The sequence below is a fragment of the Thermoascus crustaceus genome (assembly GCF_041956765.1).
Source record: "Thermoascus crustaceus strain CBS 181.67 unplaced genomic scaffold VTN00scaffold_8, whole genome shotgun sequence".
In the NCBI taxonomy this organism is placed as follows: Eukaryota; Fungi; Ascomycota; class Eurotiomycetes; order Eurotiales; family Thermoascaceae; genus Thermoascus; species Thermoascus crustaceus.
In genome coordinates this window covers 383,116-403,970 of record NW_027192534.1, presented here as the reverse complement: position 1 = coordinate 403,970, position 20,855 = coordinate 383,116, and the positions used below count along the sequence as shown (strand labels likewise).

At 50.0% G+C, this 20,855-nt stretch overlaps 8 protein-coding genes across 8 annotated transcripts; 3 read left to right on the top strand and 5 right to left on the bottom strand.

Moving 5' to 3' along the window:
- Positions 1-1,718: 1,718 nt before the first annotated feature.
- On the bottom strand, positions 1,719-2,210 carry VTN00DRAFT_9739 (uncharacterized protein; the record flags this gene model as incomplete). Its single annotated transcript, XM_069436727.1, has 2 exons — positions 1,719-1,986; positions 2,065-2,210. 2 exons carry the CDS (start codon positions 2,208-2,210, stop codon positions 1,719-1,721), a joined length of 414 nt encoding a protein of 137 aa, XP_069284338.1.
- Positions 2,211-2,603: 393 nt separating this feature from the next.
- VTN00DRAFT_9738 (uncharacterized protein) lies at positions 2,604-4,697 on the bottom strand (the record flags this gene model as incomplete). The annotated part of the gene is made up of 1 exon (XM_069436726.1): positions 2,604-4,697. The coding sequence occupies one exon, from the start codon at positions 4,695-4,697 to the stop codon at positions 2,604-2,606; it is 2,094 nt and encodes a 697-aa protein (XP_069284337.1).
- A 1,283-nt stretch (positions 4,698-5,980) lies between these two features.
- VTN00DRAFT_9737 (uncharacterized protein) lies at positions 5,981-8,835 on the bottom strand (the record flags this gene model as incomplete). Its single annotated transcript, XM_069436725.1, has 2 exons — positions 5,981-6,235; positions 6,316-8,835. 2 exons carry the CDS (start codon positions 8,833-8,835, stop codon positions 5,981-5,983), a joined length of 2,775 nt encoding a protein of 924 aa, XP_069284336.1.
- Positions 8,836-12,802: 3,967 nt separating this feature from the next.
- VTN00DRAFT_9736 (uncharacterized protein) lies at positions 12,803-13,617 on the bottom strand (the record flags this gene model as incomplete). The annotated part of the gene is made up of 2 exons (XM_069436724.1): positions 12,803-13,391; positions 13,490-13,617. 2 exons carry the CDS (start codon positions 13,615-13,617, stop codon positions 12,803-12,805), a joined length of 717 nt encoding a protein of 238 aa, XP_069284335.1.
- A 267-nt stretch (positions 13,618-13,884) lies between these two features.
- On the bottom strand, positions 13,885-14,376 carry VTN00DRAFT_9735 (uncharacterized protein; the record flags this gene model as incomplete). The annotated part of the gene is made up of 1 exon (XM_069436723.1): positions 13,885-14,376. The coding sequence occupies one exon, from the start codon at positions 14,374-14,376 to the stop codon at positions 13,885-13,887; it is 492 nt and encodes a 163-aa protein (XP_069284334.1).
- Positions 14,377-15,254: 878 nt separating this feature from the next.
- VTN00DRAFT_9734 (uncharacterized protein) lies at positions 15,255-16,343 on the top strand (the record flags this gene model as incomplete). The annotated part of the gene is made up of 1 exon (XM_069436722.1): positions 15,255-16,343. One exon carries the CDS (start codon positions 15,255-15,257, stop codon positions 16,341-16,343), a length of 1,089 nt encoding a protein of 362 aa, XP_069284333.1.
- Positions 16,344-16,935: 592 nt separating this feature from the next.
- Positions 16,936-18,305, top strand: VTN00DRAFT_9733 (uncharacterized protein; the record flags this gene model as incomplete). The annotated part of the gene is made up of 4 exons (XM_069436721.1): positions 16,936-17,017; positions 17,095-17,448; positions 18,029-18,115; positions 18,178-18,305. 4 exons carry the CDS (start codon positions 16,936-16,938, stop codon positions 18,303-18,305), a joined length of 651 nt encoding a protein of 216 aa, XP_069284332.1.
- Positions 18,306-19,306: 1,001 nt separating this feature from the next.
- Positions 19,307-20,693, top strand: VTN00DRAFT_9732 (uncharacterized protein; the record flags this gene model as incomplete). The annotated part of the gene is made up of 6 exons (XM_069436720.1): positions 19,307-19,481; positions 19,554-19,605; positions 19,735-19,823; positions 19,880-20,309; positions 20,389-20,520; positions 20,585-20,693. 6 exons carry the CDS (start codon positions 19,307-19,309, stop codon positions 20,691-20,693), a joined length of 987 nt encoding a protein of 328 aa, XP_069284331.1.
- Between the last annotated feature and the right edge of the window lie 162 nt (positions 20,694-20,855).

The following is a 20,855-nucleotide window of genomic DNA, read 5'->3' as shown; positions in this document are numbered from 1 at the left end:
GCATTAACATATCTTTGGCTGCATGTTCTGTGCTATATGTACGGTCCTAGTAGTCTGTCGAATCATATCCTGCGTTGGTTGTAGCCGCTTCTGCAGGGATTCACCACGTCTCTGTGCATAGCCTCGATGGTCAACTCCCTAGTGAGAAAGAGGAATCCAGTTATTGCCATTATTCGTCTTCCTACAGACGGCTCTTCTCAAGCAGCATCTGTTTTGCGTGTCTGGTAGGTACTAAGCGCTTTTCGAAGGTATTCCGTTTTAGACACTCTCTGTTAGAGAGCAGGTCTCCTTTTGCACAGAGATTGCCTAGTAAGTCTTTTAGACGGCAGGTCCGTTCCATAGCTCGATGCAAAACAGAGAATCTTTTATATATGGATAGAGAGAGTGAGAGAGAGAGATGTGCTCTCATTGCTCTGGATGCAACTGCCAGCAAAGAAAGCCAATCCATATATATACACTTGCATTCAACTGAACTCGTGATGAGAATGAAGATTGATGAGTGTGTTCACCGGCTGACCACACTCTTGCCAAGCGATTTCGTGTTTCGACTTTAAATACGTTTGGGAGCCAGATCCAGATCAAGCTCGCCTATATCCATCTCCCTTTTATGAGTCGGTCAGCCTTCGGCTCCCTACAACATCACAATCCATATCTTACCTAATGAAGAACCCTTTGCAATAAATACAGTAGCAGTGCTTCTTGCTCACTTGATGCGCTTGGAGTGCAGAAATGATGTTGAAGCCTGCCCGGCAATCTGGACAGGTAAACATCTGTGGACCTTCAGAGCTTGCAGCATCGACTTTGCTCTCAGTAACAGTAGTATTATTTGTTGGAATTCAACGTAATAGTATTGATCTAATAACTCTTGGTGAGAAGTTCACTAGGTGACACATGGGAGGTGATATGGGCAAGTTGGTTATGCGACCAGTACTTACCCTGAGCCCCAAACCCTAGGCGGTCAGGCCGACCTCTTAGGCTGCTGACAGTAGGTACTAACGCAAACCCTGAAATGAACAGTGGACTGTATACCAGCTCGTAGGGGATGAGCATCCCAATGGGGGTCGAAGACAAGGTGCTGGGACTTGCACCAGGTACGAGCAGGATACCGTCCAATCCCTTTAACATTAGAATGACCAGGGAAGTGAAAGAAACATTGGATTTTCCATCCCAAGTCAACCCAATTGCGCTTCAAGAATAAATGAAAGGAATAATGACGCATTGCCTTAGGGCAGTGCGGAATAACCTCATGTTTGCATTCTGAAGCTTCAGGCAATCTTTCTATACTGGAACCGGCCAGCTTGAGTTTTCGAACCCAATGTTTGGTGACAATGGCTGTGTGATTGCTACAGTCAATTGGAATGTGAGGAACCCCCCGTTCATCCACCTCCCTTCAAAGCTGACAACAATGTTTGCGCTCTTGCGATGGGCACAGTCTTCCCGTCGACACACCAGTCTTCGTCTCGCCGCCGGAGAAGAATCTCCAATCATACCCTCCTCCGGAGGACTACGAGAAGGACAACAACCAGACCATACCAATCCCGGGCAAATAACCTCTCATATCTGTTCGCTCAGGGCAGGGATCAGGGTACCCGCGAGTGAAATAAGTTTATGATTTCCGAGTGATCACAGATTCATATCTTGGGGATTCTCAGATGAAAAGATCACATCATTCATACATCATGCGCGTACCTAATTGACAATTCTATCGTAGTCAGCTACTATCTTTCCGCCCAGGGTGTCACCCTCTCGAATTTCTCTCTTTCCTTCCCTTTCATCTCTCTGAGACCGACCTTTCTAAGTCTTGAGAAGAAATCAAGCGCCTCGTCGTATGTCTCGTTATGTGTCCAGCCATCTCGCTTCACGAGGCCGTCGATACTGTCGAAGAAGTCTTGAACTTCGTGCGACCTCTCCGCGTCGTGTAGGTGGATCTTCAAGTCGTCTTCGGAGAAGTGGATAGGGCCTTCGCCTCCCAGTTCACCCCAATACCTATATAGAAGGGGGGAAGATTTAAACTGCCAGTAAATCGTGACAGAATTCAGAAGAATATACAAGAGGAAGATGTACCTTTCCACGTTGATAAGAGCTTCCCGAAAGGAGATAATATCGTCGTCCCACGTACTGCCGGCGAATTCCACCGGTAGACGCCTTGTCTTTCCATGGTCCAGATGGAACGCTTTGGTCAAGAGAGGATTCTTTTCTTGGATCTCCATCAGGTAAAGTTGGAAAAACGTTGACCTGGGGATCTGTCGTTTGATCTGGGCTTTCTGGTCGTCATCCAGATCGTCGAAGTTGGCGGGACGTTTCAGCAATATCTCTCATACCTCGAGCAATGTAGTTGCAGCACTCTTCGCGCGCGCTGATTATCCGTGCCGCTGCATGTGCCGATCAAGGGTGGGACTCTCTGGATAGTATCCGCTTTCTCTATCAGACTGTAGATCTAGCGCTTGCTATAAACTACGGTTTCTGCTCAAAGACAGAAGAGACCTTTCCTGACTGAAAAATTGAATGAAATCAGAGATTACATACATAGATTTGTGGTTTGTACAATACGTATATGTACAAAAGGCATTAGTATGTAAGGCTGAATGGAAAGAAAAAACTCGCTAACCGCAGACGTCAACAGGCAAACTCTCCAACCAGCTCAGGTCTATGAACTTCTTCTGCGGCTCCCTACCGTCGTCGGGAAGCGATGATGCTTGTGCCCCCGCAGCAGCTCTGCTTCTCCTTCGCGCCTTTCGTCGCTCGGTCTCCCCGGTCTCGCTCTCAGTTCGCTGGCGGAGTCGCTGCCTTGTGCCACTGTCGAGAGCGATACCTGTAGGGTGCGACATCGCCCCCGTGTCAGTGGCAGCTGAGGATGACAGCGCCCTCAACGCATTGAGACATAGCCCTGCTTTTGCCCTGGTTGTTTCAGGCTGTCGAGTACTTGTATGGTACTGCTCCATCAATAGCATGGTTTGGCGCCAGCTTTCCTTGATCTGATGATCCCGTATTGTGGTTGCAGGGTTGGGCCCATTGTGAAAAAGGGCAGGACATATGTAGGCCGCAATGAGAACGGTGCCGCACACGTATAGGTAGTCTATACTTTCCCATGCGGATGGGCAAAAGTCTGCATGCGGGTCGTTGGTGCCGTCCTCATCTTCATCTGCGTGGAGTGCATTCTCAACTTGGCTGAGAATCTGAACAAGCCGCATGGCCGCTGATAAGCATTTGGCTGCGCAGTTGCGAGCGAGTGTTAAGACAAGAGGCGTGTCAGCAGAGAACAGATGCTGGTCCGTCAGAGTCTCAGGTTCGTTGCTTTTATCGATGGATAGAGCGATAGCCAGGATGAAAAGAGGTCTGTACAGCCGCAGGCGGATGTAGAGATAGCGAATCTGAAGAATATTGCGTTGTCGGGCTGCTATGGGATCCGCCTGTGGCCCGTTGGCTGCATCTAGCCGCAAAAATGATGGCAAGGCTATATGCCAACTGTGTAGAAGACAATCTATTTTTAGAAATTGTTGAAGGTCAAGAGAGAGAAGCTTCTTCCCGGCTGAACAATTTCTGAGTCGAAATTCATCTTCAACCGACAGAATATCTCCGATACAATCATAAAGCCTTGCACAGGAGGTAAAAAACTCAATAATCGACGGCCGTTCCGTCTCCGTGCTCTGCTGCCCACCAAAGATGGTGTCGACGTACTCGTTGTCCAAAGGCGTGGGCAGTGGCACGCGGAATGGATCCAGAGTCTGCGGTGAGATGCCCATCTGTAATGCAGTCATTCTTTCCATAATGACGCAGCCGTGCCAGAGCTTGCGAGTTAGCTCTCTGTCTTTTCGATCAACCATGCCTTGGCTTCCAGAATTTAGGTGCAATCCAAGTGACTGCGCGGTACGAATGGCCAAGCCAATTGTTGCCCACGCACGCTGCAAATTGTCAATTGCATTGAAGTACTGACTCTGTAGAATGTATGCTTGGACATGAGCTAAAGAGCCACGCTGGTCCTCACTGGAGCTGATAAACTTCTGTCCCCTGCTGTAGAAGGTCGAAGCGTCACTGTCGTCGACGTTTCCAATAATCAAACAGGCGAGGCCAAATATTACATTGAGCATCCCATAAAACAAGGCAGTCTCTTCATCGACACTCTCACGGTTGCAGAGATATTCGTAGGCAGATCTGAAATCTAGAAGGTCAAAGATCGGCATATTCACATACTCTCGCGAGAGGTATGTAGCAACAAGGTGATCGGAGAGCTCTCTCGAAGGTAGTCGGAGATCACTGACGACACGACAATGTACTGAGGGAGCTTGATCGGTGAAAGGTATATGTGCATGATGTCGTTGACCATCTTCTAAATTCTCCTCTTGTTTGATTGAATCGGTTCTCTCAGACACCACTCTTCGCAGCCTAGCGAATAGGGACGCCTGATCGTGCTGTTCTTGAGTAGGCCGGACCTGGCTCTGAGTTCTCAGATCATTCAACCCTCTATGGTAATTCTGGGGGCTGGGGGATGACCAGTCCATCTCTTCGTGGTTGGCCTGAGATGAATCTGTCTCCTGCAATTCAGGGCAAACATGGCGAGCAGGAATGTGTTCTCCACCAGAAGACAGAGTTCCATTGTTCCGGTGATCTGGAGAGTGGTTCCCTGAATCAATACGGCCATTGTTCTCGAGCTCGGAAACAAGCAAGAGCCGTTGTCGTTTTGGAGGGGACCCAGACATATCTGTACTCGGTAGCCCTTGCGACTGTGAAGCGGAACTTTGCAGTCCTGGCTCGGTTCGTTCTCTTTGATGTGGTGGGCGTCTGCTGCAAGATCAGATCTCGACAGGCGCCAAAAAGGAAGATAGAGTATACCTGACACGAGGCGGAGGCATGTCCTCTGGTCTGTAGGAACATTGATCTTGGAGTCCCCGTTGCCTGCACGCCCCACAAGCTATGTGCTGTTAGCAGCTTCAAGGTGAAGTCTGTCGGACCGGAGTAGCAGCAGAAAGCAACCGGTTCGTAGAAAGGGTTCCTACTTGGCTTGGCGCCATCACAGCGCCTCTTCTTCAGCCTGCACGTTGCGCATGGCTTTGCTGTTTTCGCCTTCGCGCTCAGAGAGCGATTATTTGAAGGTTTACTAAAGACGCAGGGCTCTTGAGAACCTCTTGCAAGGCATGTGTCACAGACTAGCTCTTATCAGCACGGACGACAGAAGCGAGTAAGGTTGCGTAAACATTGGAAATTGTAATCAGAGAAATCTTTGTAGCATTGCGCCTGATGGAAAAGTATGCAGACAGATACAAAACAACATGCAACACGATGCGTCAGGCAATAGAATGCCCCTAAGGCAGCAATACTAGGAAAGGTTTCATGTATTGATTTTAGTTAGTGAGCAAATCTCACCTGGCTGAAGTCCATTGCACCTTATTTTGTTCGCACGACAGTAGGTGCAAGCCACTTTGGTTCTGGACTTATCAGCAGTCATGGTCTGACTGAAATTGACAGTAGCCTGCCCGTCGCGTGTGATTGCTGTGCAGCTTGTTTTGATTGGGAACTCTGGTGCAAAAAGTAAATGCCTTCAAAGACACACTCAAATATCAACGATGTGATAGGCAGAAGTGATGGAACGGATTGGGCTGTGAACAAGGTTTCAGGATAAACATAGAAGAGAGGCGTGCCCGTGATGACATGTAGTGATCTCGGTGGTCCGTGCACCATGGCGACCACCAACTGTCCTGGTGTGGAATATTCGGGTGAGGGTTCCGCCACTGGGTGGAAATAATTGGGCAGAGCTTCTGCAATTTTTGACCTTCATTGGCTGTATCTTGTCGAGTCGGGGCCATGGAATGAAAATAATTAAAAAAGTTCACTGTGCAGAAGGGCATGAATTTATCGAGCCTGCCAAGCAAGCAGATTGCGTAGCCTACAGACAGCTCCTAGGCATCGTTAACATCATGGTCATTTCTAGTCATTTATAGCTGGGTATAATAGTACATATGCCATAGCTGTAAACGACTGCAGTCTACGTCGGCTGCCCACATATATTCTCCAGCCTCGATTGTATAGAATGAGGATCGTACTGCGCTTCGTCTTCCTTATACTCCCTCAACACGACGGCCCTCATTACTCGCCGTGGCGCGCGTCGTCCTGTGAAGAGTTCGAACTGCGCGAAGCCTTGTTCAGGCAGGACGTCCAGACCATCGAGCGTCACCCAGCCACGGTGGGAGAGGGCGCGCATCTGTCTCAGGAGCGGAGTGACAAGAGGTTTGTAGGCCAGCTGCAGAGTGACTTAGTAAAGCCTGTCTTCTATAGGGGAAATTTCTAAGTTGCATGGAAGCAGTTTCGGGTTAATCTTACCTCGACAACAACACCGCCAGTAGGGCTCTCGAGCCATTGTGCGGGTGCCTCGAAGTTCGGAGCCGCCTGCCCTCCGATACTATGCGCCGGTATGCAGGAGACGATGATGGTAGGCTGCCTGTACCCTGCGGGCCAAGGGTCCTGTAGCGATTCGATGACATGAACGGTTGCCCTGCCCATTTCCACTTCCGTATCGCCCCCTTTGATTTCCTGCCTATTATAGTGATGTGCGATCTTGTGGGCGTTGGCGGCTGTGCGGTTATAGATGAAGATATTCTGCACGCCGAGGTGGATCATAGAATATATAGCAGCGCGCGCCATACCCCCAGCTCCAATAACTAGTCCGGTTGACGAGGGGCGCACTGCGTTTGCAGGGGATAGTCCCCGACGGATGCAACTGCAGATACCGATCCAGTCAGTGTTATCCCCATGCAACGCTTTAACCGGGCCTGCTCTGCTCTTCTCCAGTAACAAGTCGGAGTTCGGGGGAGCGCTTCCATCTTCTAGCAGGGTTCGGATGGGAATAACAGTGTTGACGGCCCCAATAGCACGAGCGTGGGGTGACATCGAATGCAGTAATGGTATGACTTCGGTTTTGTAGGGAAGGGAGAAACTAGCTCCGCCGAAGTTAGGGTCTGCGACCAGCTCATTGATGTCCCTAAGAGATGGAGCTTGGTGGATTCTGTATTCGTGTGGCATTCCACAGGCTCTGTAGGCTGTATTGTGCATCGTCGGTGATAAACTGTACGTCACATTTGCACCAAAAACGTAGAATCGCATTGGATCTAAAGTGAATGATGAGAATAGGGCCTCCTGTGCTTGGCGTGCAGTGATGCAAGGAATGATCTTTGCTTGAGCTTCTGAGGCCGTTGCAGGATGTGTCACAGGCGTCAAAATTGGATTGAAGCAGCATGACAATCGTCCAAGAGGGCCGGTATTATAAGCTATTATAGGCGGATGGTGATCGGGGAGACTGCTGATGCGGTGGCGGAATCGCTGAACGGCAAAATTGTCTTCTATAGTTGCTGCACGCTGCGATAGCCTTACAAAGTCACAGCCAAGTTCCATCGCGCGTTTGTATTTTGCCATGTACTCCACATCATCCCAGCTATTCGGGCTGGGTTGCATGGACGAGAAGTGACCGATGATCCTGGTTGATCCTTTCGCAGCAATTATACGGGACAAAACGGAATCGCTGTAGGACAAGTCAACCGTCAGAAGCTCGGGAGCAAGCCTCAGGCCATGCTCAACCAGAGTCAGGTACTCATCATCTGACCGACGTATTGCTGAGGAACAATCTGGAGAAGTTCCGGGAGGTCCTTCAGGATCAACATGGTAAATTACGGGCACAACAATACTTCGCCGAATGGTGGCCACTGTCTGGCTTATTCTGTCTGCAAGCGCCGAGTCTAATCCAAGATCGTTGGAAGGACTTCCCGGCAAGTCGACTCTCAGCTCGAAGGCATCAGTGGTCGATTCCAAGTCCTCTATGTCCATATCCCTCTCCAAAAGGACAGAGAGCGGTACGGATACCGCATAGGTGAAGGACCGTGACTCGATCGGTAACAGTGAGAGCGGGAAGGAAGCTTGCAGCCTTCTTAGATACTCGGTATAGCCTGTTGCGAAAGCTATAAAATGCAGAAAATCCCGTTCAACGCGTTTCAATGTCAGGGACGGCACATGAGCTTGAGGTCTTTGATCCCATCCGGGCTCGAGAAACGGGTTCTCCGTACCATTTCTGCCATCACACGCCTCGGACCCTGTTTCGGAAATATTGAAGAACTCTAGATTCGAGCATGCTCGATACAGTGGTCCTGAGATCTCCAGGAAACGGCTAACCTTTTCCGTGTCCCAGGCCTTTAAGTACGCTTGAATGCTAGCTGCATCCCGGATGATATGGACCACAGGATGAGTTTTTGCATAATCCTTCAGCAGCTGTTGCCCACTGCGCTCCATGGACCCGGGCCCACACGCAATCACGCAACCTTCTCTGTGTTCCGTAAGCATCAACCCCATGACTCTGGCCTCTTGCTGGCGATAAGCTGCTATATCATGTTCCTTCTTGAACGTCCCACGAGAAAGGCCTGTGACTTGCTGGAAATATCGGTCCGCATCGATCAGACGCCTTCCCAATGCTGTCGAAAGCATGACAGCTAAGCTGGATTTCCCGGTACCACGTATGCCAATCAAGACAATGGAGGCATTATGATCAAATTTCCTTGGACTCCGTAAGATAGACCCAAGGGGCGTCGGCGATGCATGGCATGAGTTCGACTCGGGCAGAGGACTAGAGAACGCCCGGGGCTCGTCCGGAAAAACGGGGTATTTGGCATACTGAGAGTGAACCTTTCTCCCCAGGTCTGCAGCATTCATCCGCCCTGCAGGGCCGGCAACATGTGCCTTTTGAATGATTGTGGTGATAGTCCCCTCATGGCTTGTATTCAACGGGTATCTGATCTGATCTTCGATCCCATCCACGTCATCCAGCTTTCGCTTCGAGCTCCTCGTGAGGACAGACATGTTGAGCGGAGGAGCTACCTGACGAATATCTCACCACAGCATCTGTGGCCAGGAGCGTCATTTCCTCTGGCTCCGCAAAAAAAAAAGCAGAACCAAGAACCGCTTTTAACGGACGTCTGCGACATAAATGTCTGGATTCAAATCTCAGGACATGCAACAAGCAGAGTTTGACTGGGCCGGTTCCATTGGTGAGTTGGACGAACCACTCTGGCCGGTGGTAGATCAGCAATGCATGTCGCAAGGATCCTGGCGCCGCAAAGATCTCACGCTGATCGACTTCGGTGGGCGAGGTACCTCCGCGGGGCCGGCGGAGTTTTCTTCAGCCGGCGAGCGTCGCACATCTGGGGTCAACGAACACGCTCTTCCCCACGGGGCATCGTCGTGCGCAGCTCCGTATGAGATCCATGGATACAGTACGTACGACCTACTCTGTACTTCGCCGCAGGAACCGGGTTCGCATAGCTGTGATTTGAGCGCCACGCGTACCGGTTAGACCATTTGCAGACCGTGGGTGGAAAATTTTGTAGTCGAAAGTGTACTCCACATTCGGGATTCAGGCTAAGTTGCGGGTTGCCTCCAGACTGGTTTTGCCAGCCGACAGATCCTCGCTCGCCCTTCTGATACCCCGGCTAGGAAGACTCTGGAACTATTCTCATCCAATTTTTTGAACAACTACGTCGCTACTTTGCGCGCAACGCAATGAGGACAGCTTCGCTCCTGTCACTAAGAATTGATCCACTTTCGGGCCTGTACGGTTGGGTCTGATGAAGACCGCCTGTGCTCGTCGGAGATACGTTATCTCGTATTCCATATGCCCTGTACCTGAAATATGCCCGCTGAAGAATCGATAGCTGGAGAAACGACCAGGGAAAGCAATGTACGGCAAGGCTCTGGAGGTACCAGCAGGTCCAAACGACGATGGACCGACATAGAAACGGAGAGCAGACAGACTTGTGACGACCATGCCAATCATCCGAAACGGCAACGTGTTTCTCGAGCCTGCGATCAGTGTCGCAGCAAGAAAGACAAGTGCGATGGTGTGCAACCGGCCTGTTCAACTTGCGTGTCCTTGTGTAAACCCTGCACGTACAAGTCGAATCCTAAGAAACGCGGTCTGCCGACCGGATACATTCGCACACTTGAGCTGCTATGGGGTCTCGTCTTTTGCAAAGTACAGGGCAGTGAAGAGGTGGCACGGGTGCTGCTGAAGACAGCAAATATTCCCAGTCATCTGGCCACAATGGGCAAAGAAAGCGAAGGAGCTGATTCAATTCTCTCTGCATGGAAAAACAGCGCGGTACTGAAAGATATTGAAAAGTTGCTATCACTTTTAGATCATCCAGAGGAGGAATCTGGCAGAACAGATGTTGTTAGTGGTGGGACTGATGCTTCAAGGCAACTGGGGAGATCCAACTCACTGTCATCGCTTCAATTGGAATGGCACATCCCCGAGGGTCTGAGAAATGTTGAGGAAAACCTCGCTTCTCATACAGTTTCTTTGGAGACAAATCAGACGCCTGATTCCAGTGGCAGACCTTCTACCAGTGTCCTTCGGGATTATAGCACGCAAGTGGACTTGCCGGAAGGGCTGCCAGAAGAACCACGCAGACACGGCATCGCAGAAGCCGGGTCACGGAATCCTGTATCCGAAAGATTCGCTGCTCCGCCTTCTCTCCGGCTTCCATCAAACGTATGGCGCTTGTTCGATATATACTTCTCTTATACACATTGTTGGTTTCCTATAATTGAGAAGCATGATGTTCTTCGAACTACATTCTGCTACAACGAAGATGTGCAAGTCTCGTGCTCTACTCCTGGAAGCGGAGACCACGCCGCAGTGTGGTCTATTCTGGCTCTGGCATCCATTCAAGATGCGTCCACCGTATCGCACAATCAGGTCCCAGAGAACCCTGGCGGCTGCCTTCAACCTGAGGCTTTGTGCTCTGTGGCCAGGGGCCTGATTCCGCTGGAGAACGGGCACTACGAAGTCGGTCATATTCAAGCGCTACTGATACTTTCACTTGTCAAGTTTGGACGACAGGACTGGTCTGCTGCGTGGTTTCTTGTCGGCTACGCTATTCGAATAGCACTACACCTTGGGCTAGAGTCCAAAGAAGCTTCTGATGGAAAATCCAGTGCCAGGAGAAAGCATGTCTTTTTGGGCTGCTTCGCGCTTGAAACCCTGATCGCGAGTCGGACTGGTCGATTGCCACAACTTCGAAAAGAGGACGCTGCGAGAATTGGCACACTAGATGAGGATGGTCTTGAGGAATGGCATCCTTGGGAGGATCTAGCCGGTCTACGCCCTCAAGGAACTTCCCGTGAATCTTTTCGTCGCGGGCCTCTCCATTCAGTGAGCACTTTCAACCGTCTCATCTCATTGCTATATATCCTGAACGATCTCTGTTACTGCAAACATGGTCAGATAACCTCATCATCGCAATTGGAGGGCATTGCCAAAGACTTACAACGCTGGGCTTCGGAACTTCCGAAAAGGTGCTATGTTTCTCTACCGCAAAATCCAACAATGGCGTCTCCCCCTCACCTGCTAGGTCTCCACATAGCATATCAAAGTACAACCGCGGCACTGTACCTTCATCTGGAGACGCTTCGGAATGACCCAGTTGTCTTTCAAAGATGTTTGAACGATGACCGAGCCAGAAGTTCAGACAGGATCATACAGTTATTACAAGCATACGTGGAGACTTACAGTGTCTCTGCGACACCACCTACCTTCGAAATATTTCTCAAGTTGGCTGACTGTGGGCTGTGCCATGAACAAGCAAGCTCAGTGGACTCCAGTACTAGGCTCGAGCTAAAACAAAGGTTTCAAGCCATATCCTCTAAAATGGCTGTCGTTTGGGCGCCAAAGGTTAAAGCCATAGAAGCAAATTCGACCACGGAGATGCCTAGAGCAGGCGTACGGCCCACCACAGCTGTGCATAACCATCCTAGCCATGGACCTAACAGGTCAGGGGATAATCCGGTACTGCAAAGTCCACAAGGAATGACTGTGGGCCGCAGACCAGGTGCGGTAGAAGACACGCGGCTAAGGAATACGTCGCAGCACTCAGCAGTTTCACCGTCGTGGATGACAACACTGCCAAATATAGATACTGATATGTCCGTATCGTTTCCAACACATCCTTCCTTCACGACAGGATGCGGGACATCCGAGTCGGAGCAATTCTCTCAGAGCAACAATCCCATGGACAACCAACCTCAACCTCATGACTCTTCTACGAACACACTTAGTCCTAGGATACCCGTGGGACCTGATCTAGTATTTTCACAGCGCCCTACAGGCTTTCAACATCAACAGACACGTCACGTTTCGAATAGGGATCTCAATTCTGTGAATGTCCATAGATACAGCCCTCCTCAGCAGCCTAGAATCTCCCAGGATCTGGACGCGCTGTTTGATGAATTAGCGTCCTTGGATGGGGCGGAAAAGTAAGTCTACTTACTCCTGTGCATGTTACAAATGGCTAATCCTTTGCCTCCGTAGAATCGATAGCCAACCTAAATTTATGCAGAACTTGGGATTTGCGCCTGATTTGGGAGTCTCAGAACTCTATTCATATTATACTCAAATAGACCCCTTGCTCCTGTCTCAGGCGGAGCCCGCTCATTCAGGCCCTCCATCACACGGCCAAACACAATAATAAGTCCTATGCTGAACACGCCAGCGCCCCAGCGTTCAGTCCTAGATCTCGCTGAGTACTGCACCCGGGCAATCCGCGCTGGAATTTATGAGATGGCTTCCACACACAAGAACCCTTATTTGCTTATGGATCCAAGATGAGTCGGGATTTGCTGTCTCTGATTTGATGACTATTGTTTATAACCGTTGTTATTAACTACATTAAAGAGATGCATAGGGATTTGACTGTACATGCATGTACATTATGTCCGCTATGTACACCGTCGGCCACGTTTGACATGATATTTCAATTTTGACAGATTTCTACACATCTACCTGCTCTCCCTCCAGCCACTTCTTGCATTGCCAATACAGCAAATCGTGCTTCTGCCCGTTGACATTGTCATTCTCCCGCCTATGCCCCGGCATATCCAGCATGACCTTAACCCCCATGGTCGCCTCCTGGCAATACGCCAGATACCGATACCCGGTCGGATATGTTTTGAGCTTCTCATCATCCAGCTGCGGAACCTTCCTCGGATCAACTGGGATCAGCTTATCCTTCTCATACCAGTGCCGCACGAACCGAGCTCGCCACTCTCCGTCGCCACTGTCCTTCTTGTCCTTCTCCCAGAAGAAACAGAACCGACAGTCTGATTCGGCGTCGACCTCATACCCGTCCAGCATAAAGCGCTGCGTGATGGTGGCCTTCATCTTCGTCACGGCACGGGTGGCGGTGGGCTCGATGTCGGTCGTGGAGCCGTGGATGCGGTGCATGATGAAGGCACCGCGGTCCATGCCGGCCTGGGAGGCGCGGATAAAGTCCTCGTAGAAGGTACGACCAGTCCAGGTGGTGTATATGTAGGCGTCAGGGTGGAAGATGGATTTGAGGTTTTCCCATTCGCAGGCGTCGCTGGACGTTTCCCATTGTCAGTGCCGTATAAATTTCGAGGTACGTGCATAGCGTAGATCAGGATAATATCATGCACAAGAAAGAAAGCTTATTCCTACCGATACATCGGCCACCCCTCAGCCAGCTCTCTCAGCTTGTACCTCTCCAACGCGAGGTGGTCGGGGCCATTGTTCCTGATAGCCTTCTCGGGCCGTGAGCCGGCGGGAAGGCTGTGAAGGTCGACCATGGTGTGAATCGTAAACAAGATTGTATTCCCATAGAGATTTCCAACTCCCATGGACTTCGAGATATAGATACTGCCTTTTCAGGTACATGCGGGGTATCTCCCTACATTGCGGAACGTGCGGGACGAGCGGGCCGTGGGATATCGGGGCCGGATAAGAATAGAACGATCCGGAGTACATCTTCGGGCGGAACTAGAATTTCGATATCCATTCTGCACAACAAAATACCATAGTAGTATCCTCATTACATCCACAGATCACCCTTCCTCTCACAGCACCGCTTTCTCCTTCCCCTCCTCCTTTTTCTTATCCTTCTCACCCAACAAATGCACCACCACAAACTGCACCGCAGCCCGATATCCAAACGTCCCCAACCCCGCCACAACCCCCGCTGCCTTATCACTCAGGAAACTCCGATGCCGAAACTCCTCCCTCGCATGGATATTACTCACATGCACCTCGACAAACGGCACTTCGACAGCCAGCAGCGCATCGCGCAGCGCGACAGAGGTATGTGTGAGTCCACCCGGGTTGATGATGATGGCGTCGATATGGGTGTCGCGGGCGGCGTGGATGCGGTCGATGAGGGCGCCCTCGTGATTAGATTGGAACGTTTCGAGGGATGCGCCGAGGGAGGAGGCGTAAGATGTGAGGGAGGATTCAAGGGATGAGAGGGAGGATGTGGTGCGGTAGATGTGTGGTTCGCGAGTGCCGAGGAGGTTGAGGTTGGGGCCGTTTAGGAGGAGGATGCGTTTGGTCATTTTGTTTTTCTTTGCTTTGGTTTTGCAGTGTACTATGTATTAGGTGTGCAGCTATTGTGGATATGGATAGATAAGTTGATCTTCTGTTTCGTAGCAAGTCTGTACCTAAATGTTCATGTCGAGTTCTAGGATCTATATCCCCTTCCTTTAGCAAGAGCGGAAAAACGCTCTCTTCATATGCCAGAAGGCTGATATACGATGACTGCGTCGATCAATTATCATTAGAGCATCCAATGTCTAAATCCTTCGAACGTGCAGAGCTATCCGCTGGGGATTGTATAACTGCCGCATAATCCATGTTTGATATGGGGTACGGCGGGGAGAACGCTTTGCCGGTGCTAATGGTGTTTATGGTAGATTCCCGACGGCAACCGAGTTCATATGGATGCAAAAAGGAATACAGAAAGCTCAACCTCAGTCTGATAGGTTCTTTAAGGGTTCTTTCTTTAGCAATTTTTGGATTGGAGATGGCTAACACAATGCCTAACTAGGCTAGCCGAAGTAAAGCTTAAAGATCATCATCCATGGTGACGTACAGTGGAGTGGACCATCGCAGTCTCCACCCGATAAAGTAACTAGATATTTACATCTATCCCACGCCAATACTGATAACACAGCACGTCTATCGGTAGATAGGACATCTATCTAAAGACTTCATGGTGTTATGAGACGCTGTGGAATTGTGCGGTTATGCAGGCAACCCTAGCCTTCGAGTGCGGGGCATTTAGGCAACACCCTGCTACTCGCAGCCTTGTGCGGTCATTTATATCTGCACTGTCAGCATGATTCCTCACTCCAAGCCATATCATTTCTCTCTCCCTCTCTCTCTGGATACTGAGTGTGCAAGCCGACTGCAGCGTCGTATCCCATCAGAGAACATGAACCCTCAATCAGACTGTCCCCTCTTCACCATTATTCCCCCGGAGGTTCGCAACCGGATCTATGAGTTCTCCCTCGAATCAGCAGACACCGACCCCAGCAAACGACCAGCCTACATGAAGCATGCCATGTATTACCGACCGGGCTTCCAGCGCCCCAAACGCATCAACACCTCCCTCCTCCTGACTTGTCGCCGCATCTACATCGAGGCCTGCCTGGTGCCCATCGCCATGAACGAACACACCTTCTGGTACCACCGCGCCCCTCCCCATGTCAAGAATGCAAACAGTCCCAGGGAGTACTTCCTGAAGATGACGTGTGACCAACTCGCTGCCGTGCAGCACCTGCACTTCTTCATGCAGCAGTACTGCCTCGAGGACAGTTGGTGGCATATCTGCCGCTCTATCCCCAACATTGGCATCGCGCCGAAGAAGATCACCATCACGCTGCGCCACTCGGATTGGTGGGACTGGGAGGCCAACAATGATCTCGGGATCGACCCGTTTCGGAAGGGTAAAACTGATGCGAAGGTAATGAGGATGACCATGCAGAAACAACTACACGCAAACGAGGACCAGCACAAAAATGCCTGGGGCTATCAATTCAAACACATTCCGAGTCTCGAAGAGATCGAGATTGAATTCGAGACGGTCATGCGGAAAAGGGCCCAGCTCGACGCTATCGTCGAGTGGGCGTCGAAGGAGTGGAAATTTCCGCACTCCAGCGGCAATGGTCATGAACAGGCGTTCGTCTGTGACGAGAAGACCAAGAAGGTCCAGAAGTGGATTGGCGCCAAAGAAGGCCTGCTGGATGAATATGGTTCTAGTGCTAATGCCTATTCCTTCGACCAGTCTGACGACGAGAATCTTGATCCTCTCGCTGATGACGACTTCACTCCCACACCTGATATCGCAGTGACAGTGCTGGAGACTGAGAGCGTGCCACCAGATCCTGCTCATACTGGTACTACTGGTACTACCCCATCCGAAAAGCCATCGTCCAAGAATCCAAAGCAGGAATTTGATCCCGAAACGGAGGAGGAATACTATGTTGTTTTCTTGACATGGACGAGGCAGGCAGTTCAATAATCCATATCGGGCTTGGCATTTTCATTTTTGTATGTCTGTCTATCTGTCCACAAGCTTCTAAAGGCTGAGAAAGTTTGATACTTTTTTAATTACGAAATTTACATGGATATATTGTGTATTAATTTAATGAGATATGGGTCCACATAGAGTTCCTCATTGCTATAAACTACCTAAACACAAGGTACTATGTTGTTTGATTGAGGTTGATTTGAGACTGAGATTCTTTCTGCTGGTGTCGGCTAGTGTACATGCACATATACCGGTCTGGATGCAGCGGGTTAGGATACTGCTTCTGCAGGATGGGAGACGCACAGGGTGAAAGCTACCTAAGATCGGTGAATGCGCTGCCGGTTGAGAGTGGATTCTGAATATATCAACGCCAGCTCAACTTCGAATTACAAAGACCATTGCTCCTAAATATTTGCCTTTCTCTTTTCACGAGCAATCTTCAACTTGAGCACTTCATCCCAAGAGGTTCAGCGGGGTCGACTTGCTAGCGCCGCGTCAAACCAACTTCTGTACCCGCCAACGTGCAATCCCCATATCCATCCCACATTCATCACACGAAGCGTTCATCGCTATATTGCACAAGATGACTTCAAAGGCTTTCTCCTGGTCTACCACTGGTGACGACATTGTCCAAGCCTCTGCAGACAGAGTCAAAGGCCGAACCTGTATGACTGTCAAATGATTCCCAACTCCAGTAATTCTTCAGAGAGGATGGGAACTAATATTCTGAAAACCCAAACAGTCCTCATCACCGGCGTGAGTAAAAACTCTCTTGGAGCAGAGACGGCCATGACGCTAGCTCGTCATGGATCCCCAGCACAGATCATCCTTGCAGGTCGCTTCCGATACAGGATCGACCCAGTAATCGCCAAAATAAAGGAGCTTAACCCCGACGTAAAGGTGTTCTTTGTGCCACTTGAGCTTACTGAACCTTCTTCTATCCGTGCGGCAGCGAGGCAGATTCTCTCATATCCCAAATTTAAGAACATTGATGTCCTCATGAACTACGCTGGCATCGGGGCCTTTATATGGTTTCCGTGCTTGATAGGCTGGAGAAGGGAGGAATGGCCAGATTTGCAGCTCGGCGCGAACCACTGTGGGCATTTCATTTTTACAAATTTGCTTCTGCAGAAATTACGCAGGGGGGCGCCGGGGGCCAGGATTGTGAATCTCGCAGGCAGTGGACATAGGTTGAGCGGGATCAGATTGGATGATGCTTGCTTTGAGGTTTGTACAGTATTACAGAGCACGTCTACTACCATGTATCTGGTAATAATGTCTCTGGCTGATCAAAATCTTTTTGTAAAACAAAACGCAGTGCGGAACGGCGTTCCGTATGACCCATGGGAGACATATGGTCAATCCAAGACGGCAAATATCCTGATTGCCGTCCATCTTGGATCGAAGATCCCGAGCCACGAAATCGCTAGCTTCTCCGTAAATCCTGGAGGCGAGTATTATACCTGTAGCCCTGTGTTGATTTCCTTCGTATATCTATGTTTCAAGTGGCCGCTGAGATTAACTATCTTGCTTACCTACTTAGGCGTACCTTCTGACACGCAATGCTATATAGATCCTCAGATGATAGAGGGTCTCTTGCCAAGAATTGAGAAAAGTGAGCCCCTTTCCCTCAGCTCGCCGTCAACTGTTATATAGACTAACTCGATACCCTTCAGTCCCTGATTTTGACAATAAGGACACCAAGACCAAGCGACAACTTATTGTCACAGGTCTTGTGGCAGCTCTTGATCCGGGGTTAGAAGGTAAGAACCGATCAATCTATCACAAAGGTTCCAACAGTTCCTAATCCTTTCACGATATATAGCCCATTCCGGTGCATACCTGAGCGATTGCCAGATTGCGGTTCCTGCTGAGCATGCTCGAGGTAAAGATAGGGCCGAGAGATTGTGGAAGATCACTGAGGAGATCGCTGCGCAGGAGTTTCCTATCTAGGTAGCCCTCATCGTATTGTGACTTTCCGCGCAGGATCACATATCCGAGGTACTACTATATAGAGTGCAATTCCGTATATTGTTTACCGAATCATCTAACCCAGATGATATATCTGGGTAAGAGACATTATGGATGGTATGTCTTCGGTCCGGTCCAGGTTTGGGGCACGACTTTGAGAGCAGCCACAGTAGTTCCGAGTCATAACATCAACTCTGCTGTGCATTTTGCGGTCTGCTGTTGTAGTATCAGCAGCGACGTCCTGCGCTATGTACATACATACAACAGTGTACACACACTTCCCTTCGCCACTTTGGAAGCCGCAGACAGGATGGAGGAGGTTTAGACCTGTCGGCATAGGTGTCTCCCTTCTCGATTTAGCAGGTACGTCCATTCGATCTAGGTAAACCCTGCTACCTGGTACCTACCAGCAAGACCAGCGACGGTGAGAAATATCTTGTTATGTCGTTCTACATCGTCATCTTCCTGCTTTGCAAGGTGGCTGTTCTGGCAGAGCAAAACGGACAGTCAGACTACGCTACTATATGTATGGTCCTCGTGGGTTCCACTGCAATGAAGGTAAGGACTCTACCAACCATCCTGATAATGGGTCAGCAATCGTATGTCTCCACACTAGGTATATCTGAGGCGTCAGTGACAGATCGGACGAAGATTTAGCCATGGTCTAGGCCTGCTTGATCATGATTGCAGTCAACCGCCCCGCCAGTGGGACCGCGATAAGCTATCGTCGGTTACTCGCGGGGAAAATGAACGCTTGCCGATATACCTAAGTACCCAAGTATGAGACAATATCACATTCGACTGCTGCTATTTTTCTGACTTTAGTCCCAGTATCAGTTTTTACACTTCTCCTTGACTACAACAGAAGCGGTACATACGAACTTTTTGCCTACCAGGGATCTCTACAACAAACATACAACCGAACCTTGGTTGCGTCAAACCTACCGCGGAGAAGCCCAGCAGAGCGTTAACGATAATAAACAATGACCCAACTCAGCGAGCAGGAACTAGACGAGATATATGCCTTCGCCGTGGGTCTTGGCAAGCGCGCGGGAAGACTGCTGCTAGATGGAGTCAACAGAAGAATCGACGGTTCACAGGAGCAAGCATTTGCGGAAAAGGATAATGCGGTGGATATTGTGACGAAGACGGATGAAGGTCTGTATGTCTTAATTATGCCATCTATTTATTTATTTGCTGAGTCTGCGCGGCTGGCTTACTTGGTAATAGATGTGGAGACGTTTATCAGAACTGCAATTCAGAACAGATACCCTTCTCACAAGTTAGTACGCACTTGTAGTTCTGTTCCGAGCTTTCTACCTTAACCGTTGCTTTTTGGTGGACATGCTGCTCAAGATACATATTTTTGTGAATATCATTCAAACTCGTTTCCTATGGTTGACGTCAGCAGATTTCTAGGAGAGGAAACATACTCCAAAGGCCAATCTCGCGAGTATCTCATCGACGAAAAGCCCACCTGGTGTGTTGATCCTTTAGACGGTAAGTACTTCTTAGTTTTATTCAACAAAAGCAAATAAAAAAGGTTGACTTTACAGGCACCGTCAACTACACCCACCTTTTCCCCATGTTCTGCGTCTCCATCGCCTTCATCCTCGACCACCGTCCCATCATCGGCGTCATCTACGCCCCCTTACAGGACCAGCTCTTCTCGTCCTGCCGTGGCCGCGGCGCCTGGCTGAACGAGACGCGCCGTCTCCCTCTCATCCGCGACCGCCCCATGCCGTCCGACGCCCCCTCCAGGTGTATCCTGTCCTGCGAGTGGGGCAAGGATCGTAGGGACGTTCCGGACGGGAACATGTACCGCAAGGTCGAGAGCTTCTTGAACCTCGCTGCGGAGATAGGCGGGAGGGGTGGAAAGGGAGGTATGGTGCATGGGGTAAGGAGTTTGGGGAGTGCGACAATGGACCTGGCATATACGGCTATGGGGGCGTTTGATGTCTGGTGGGAGGGTGGGTGTTGGGAGTGGTGAGTCCGTATTCTGGTTTCAATTGCTTCCTCTTTTTCGTATGACCTCCGCTCATTGAGATGCTGTCATGGTGGACAGGGACGTGGCAGCTGGAATAGCGATTCTCCTGGAAGCAGGCGGCCTGGTCACCACCGCGAATCCACCAGACGATCCCGACACCGCTCCTATCGAAGAGGCACTGCTGGGGAGCAGATTATACTTGGCCATTAGGTAAGTCTTTCTCTTCGTTTCCATTCTGCAGAATCAATTTGCACTAATGAGATACACGGTGAAGACCAGCAGGTCCGTCTAAGACCGAGACAGGTCGCCAGGGCCAGGAGAGGACGGTTCGAGAAGTATGGCGACGGGTGCGCCGGCTCGATTACTCTCGTCCCGGGGTGTGAACAGATGCTATTTACAGATTAGAAAGGGAGTATAGATTTCTCCACCATATACGATTGCGACATGCATGATTTAGTTCAATCTTATAAGTATTTACAAGTATTTCATTAGAATTTGTTCCAATCTCTGTCACACCTTGATACGTGTCTAGATATTATATATAC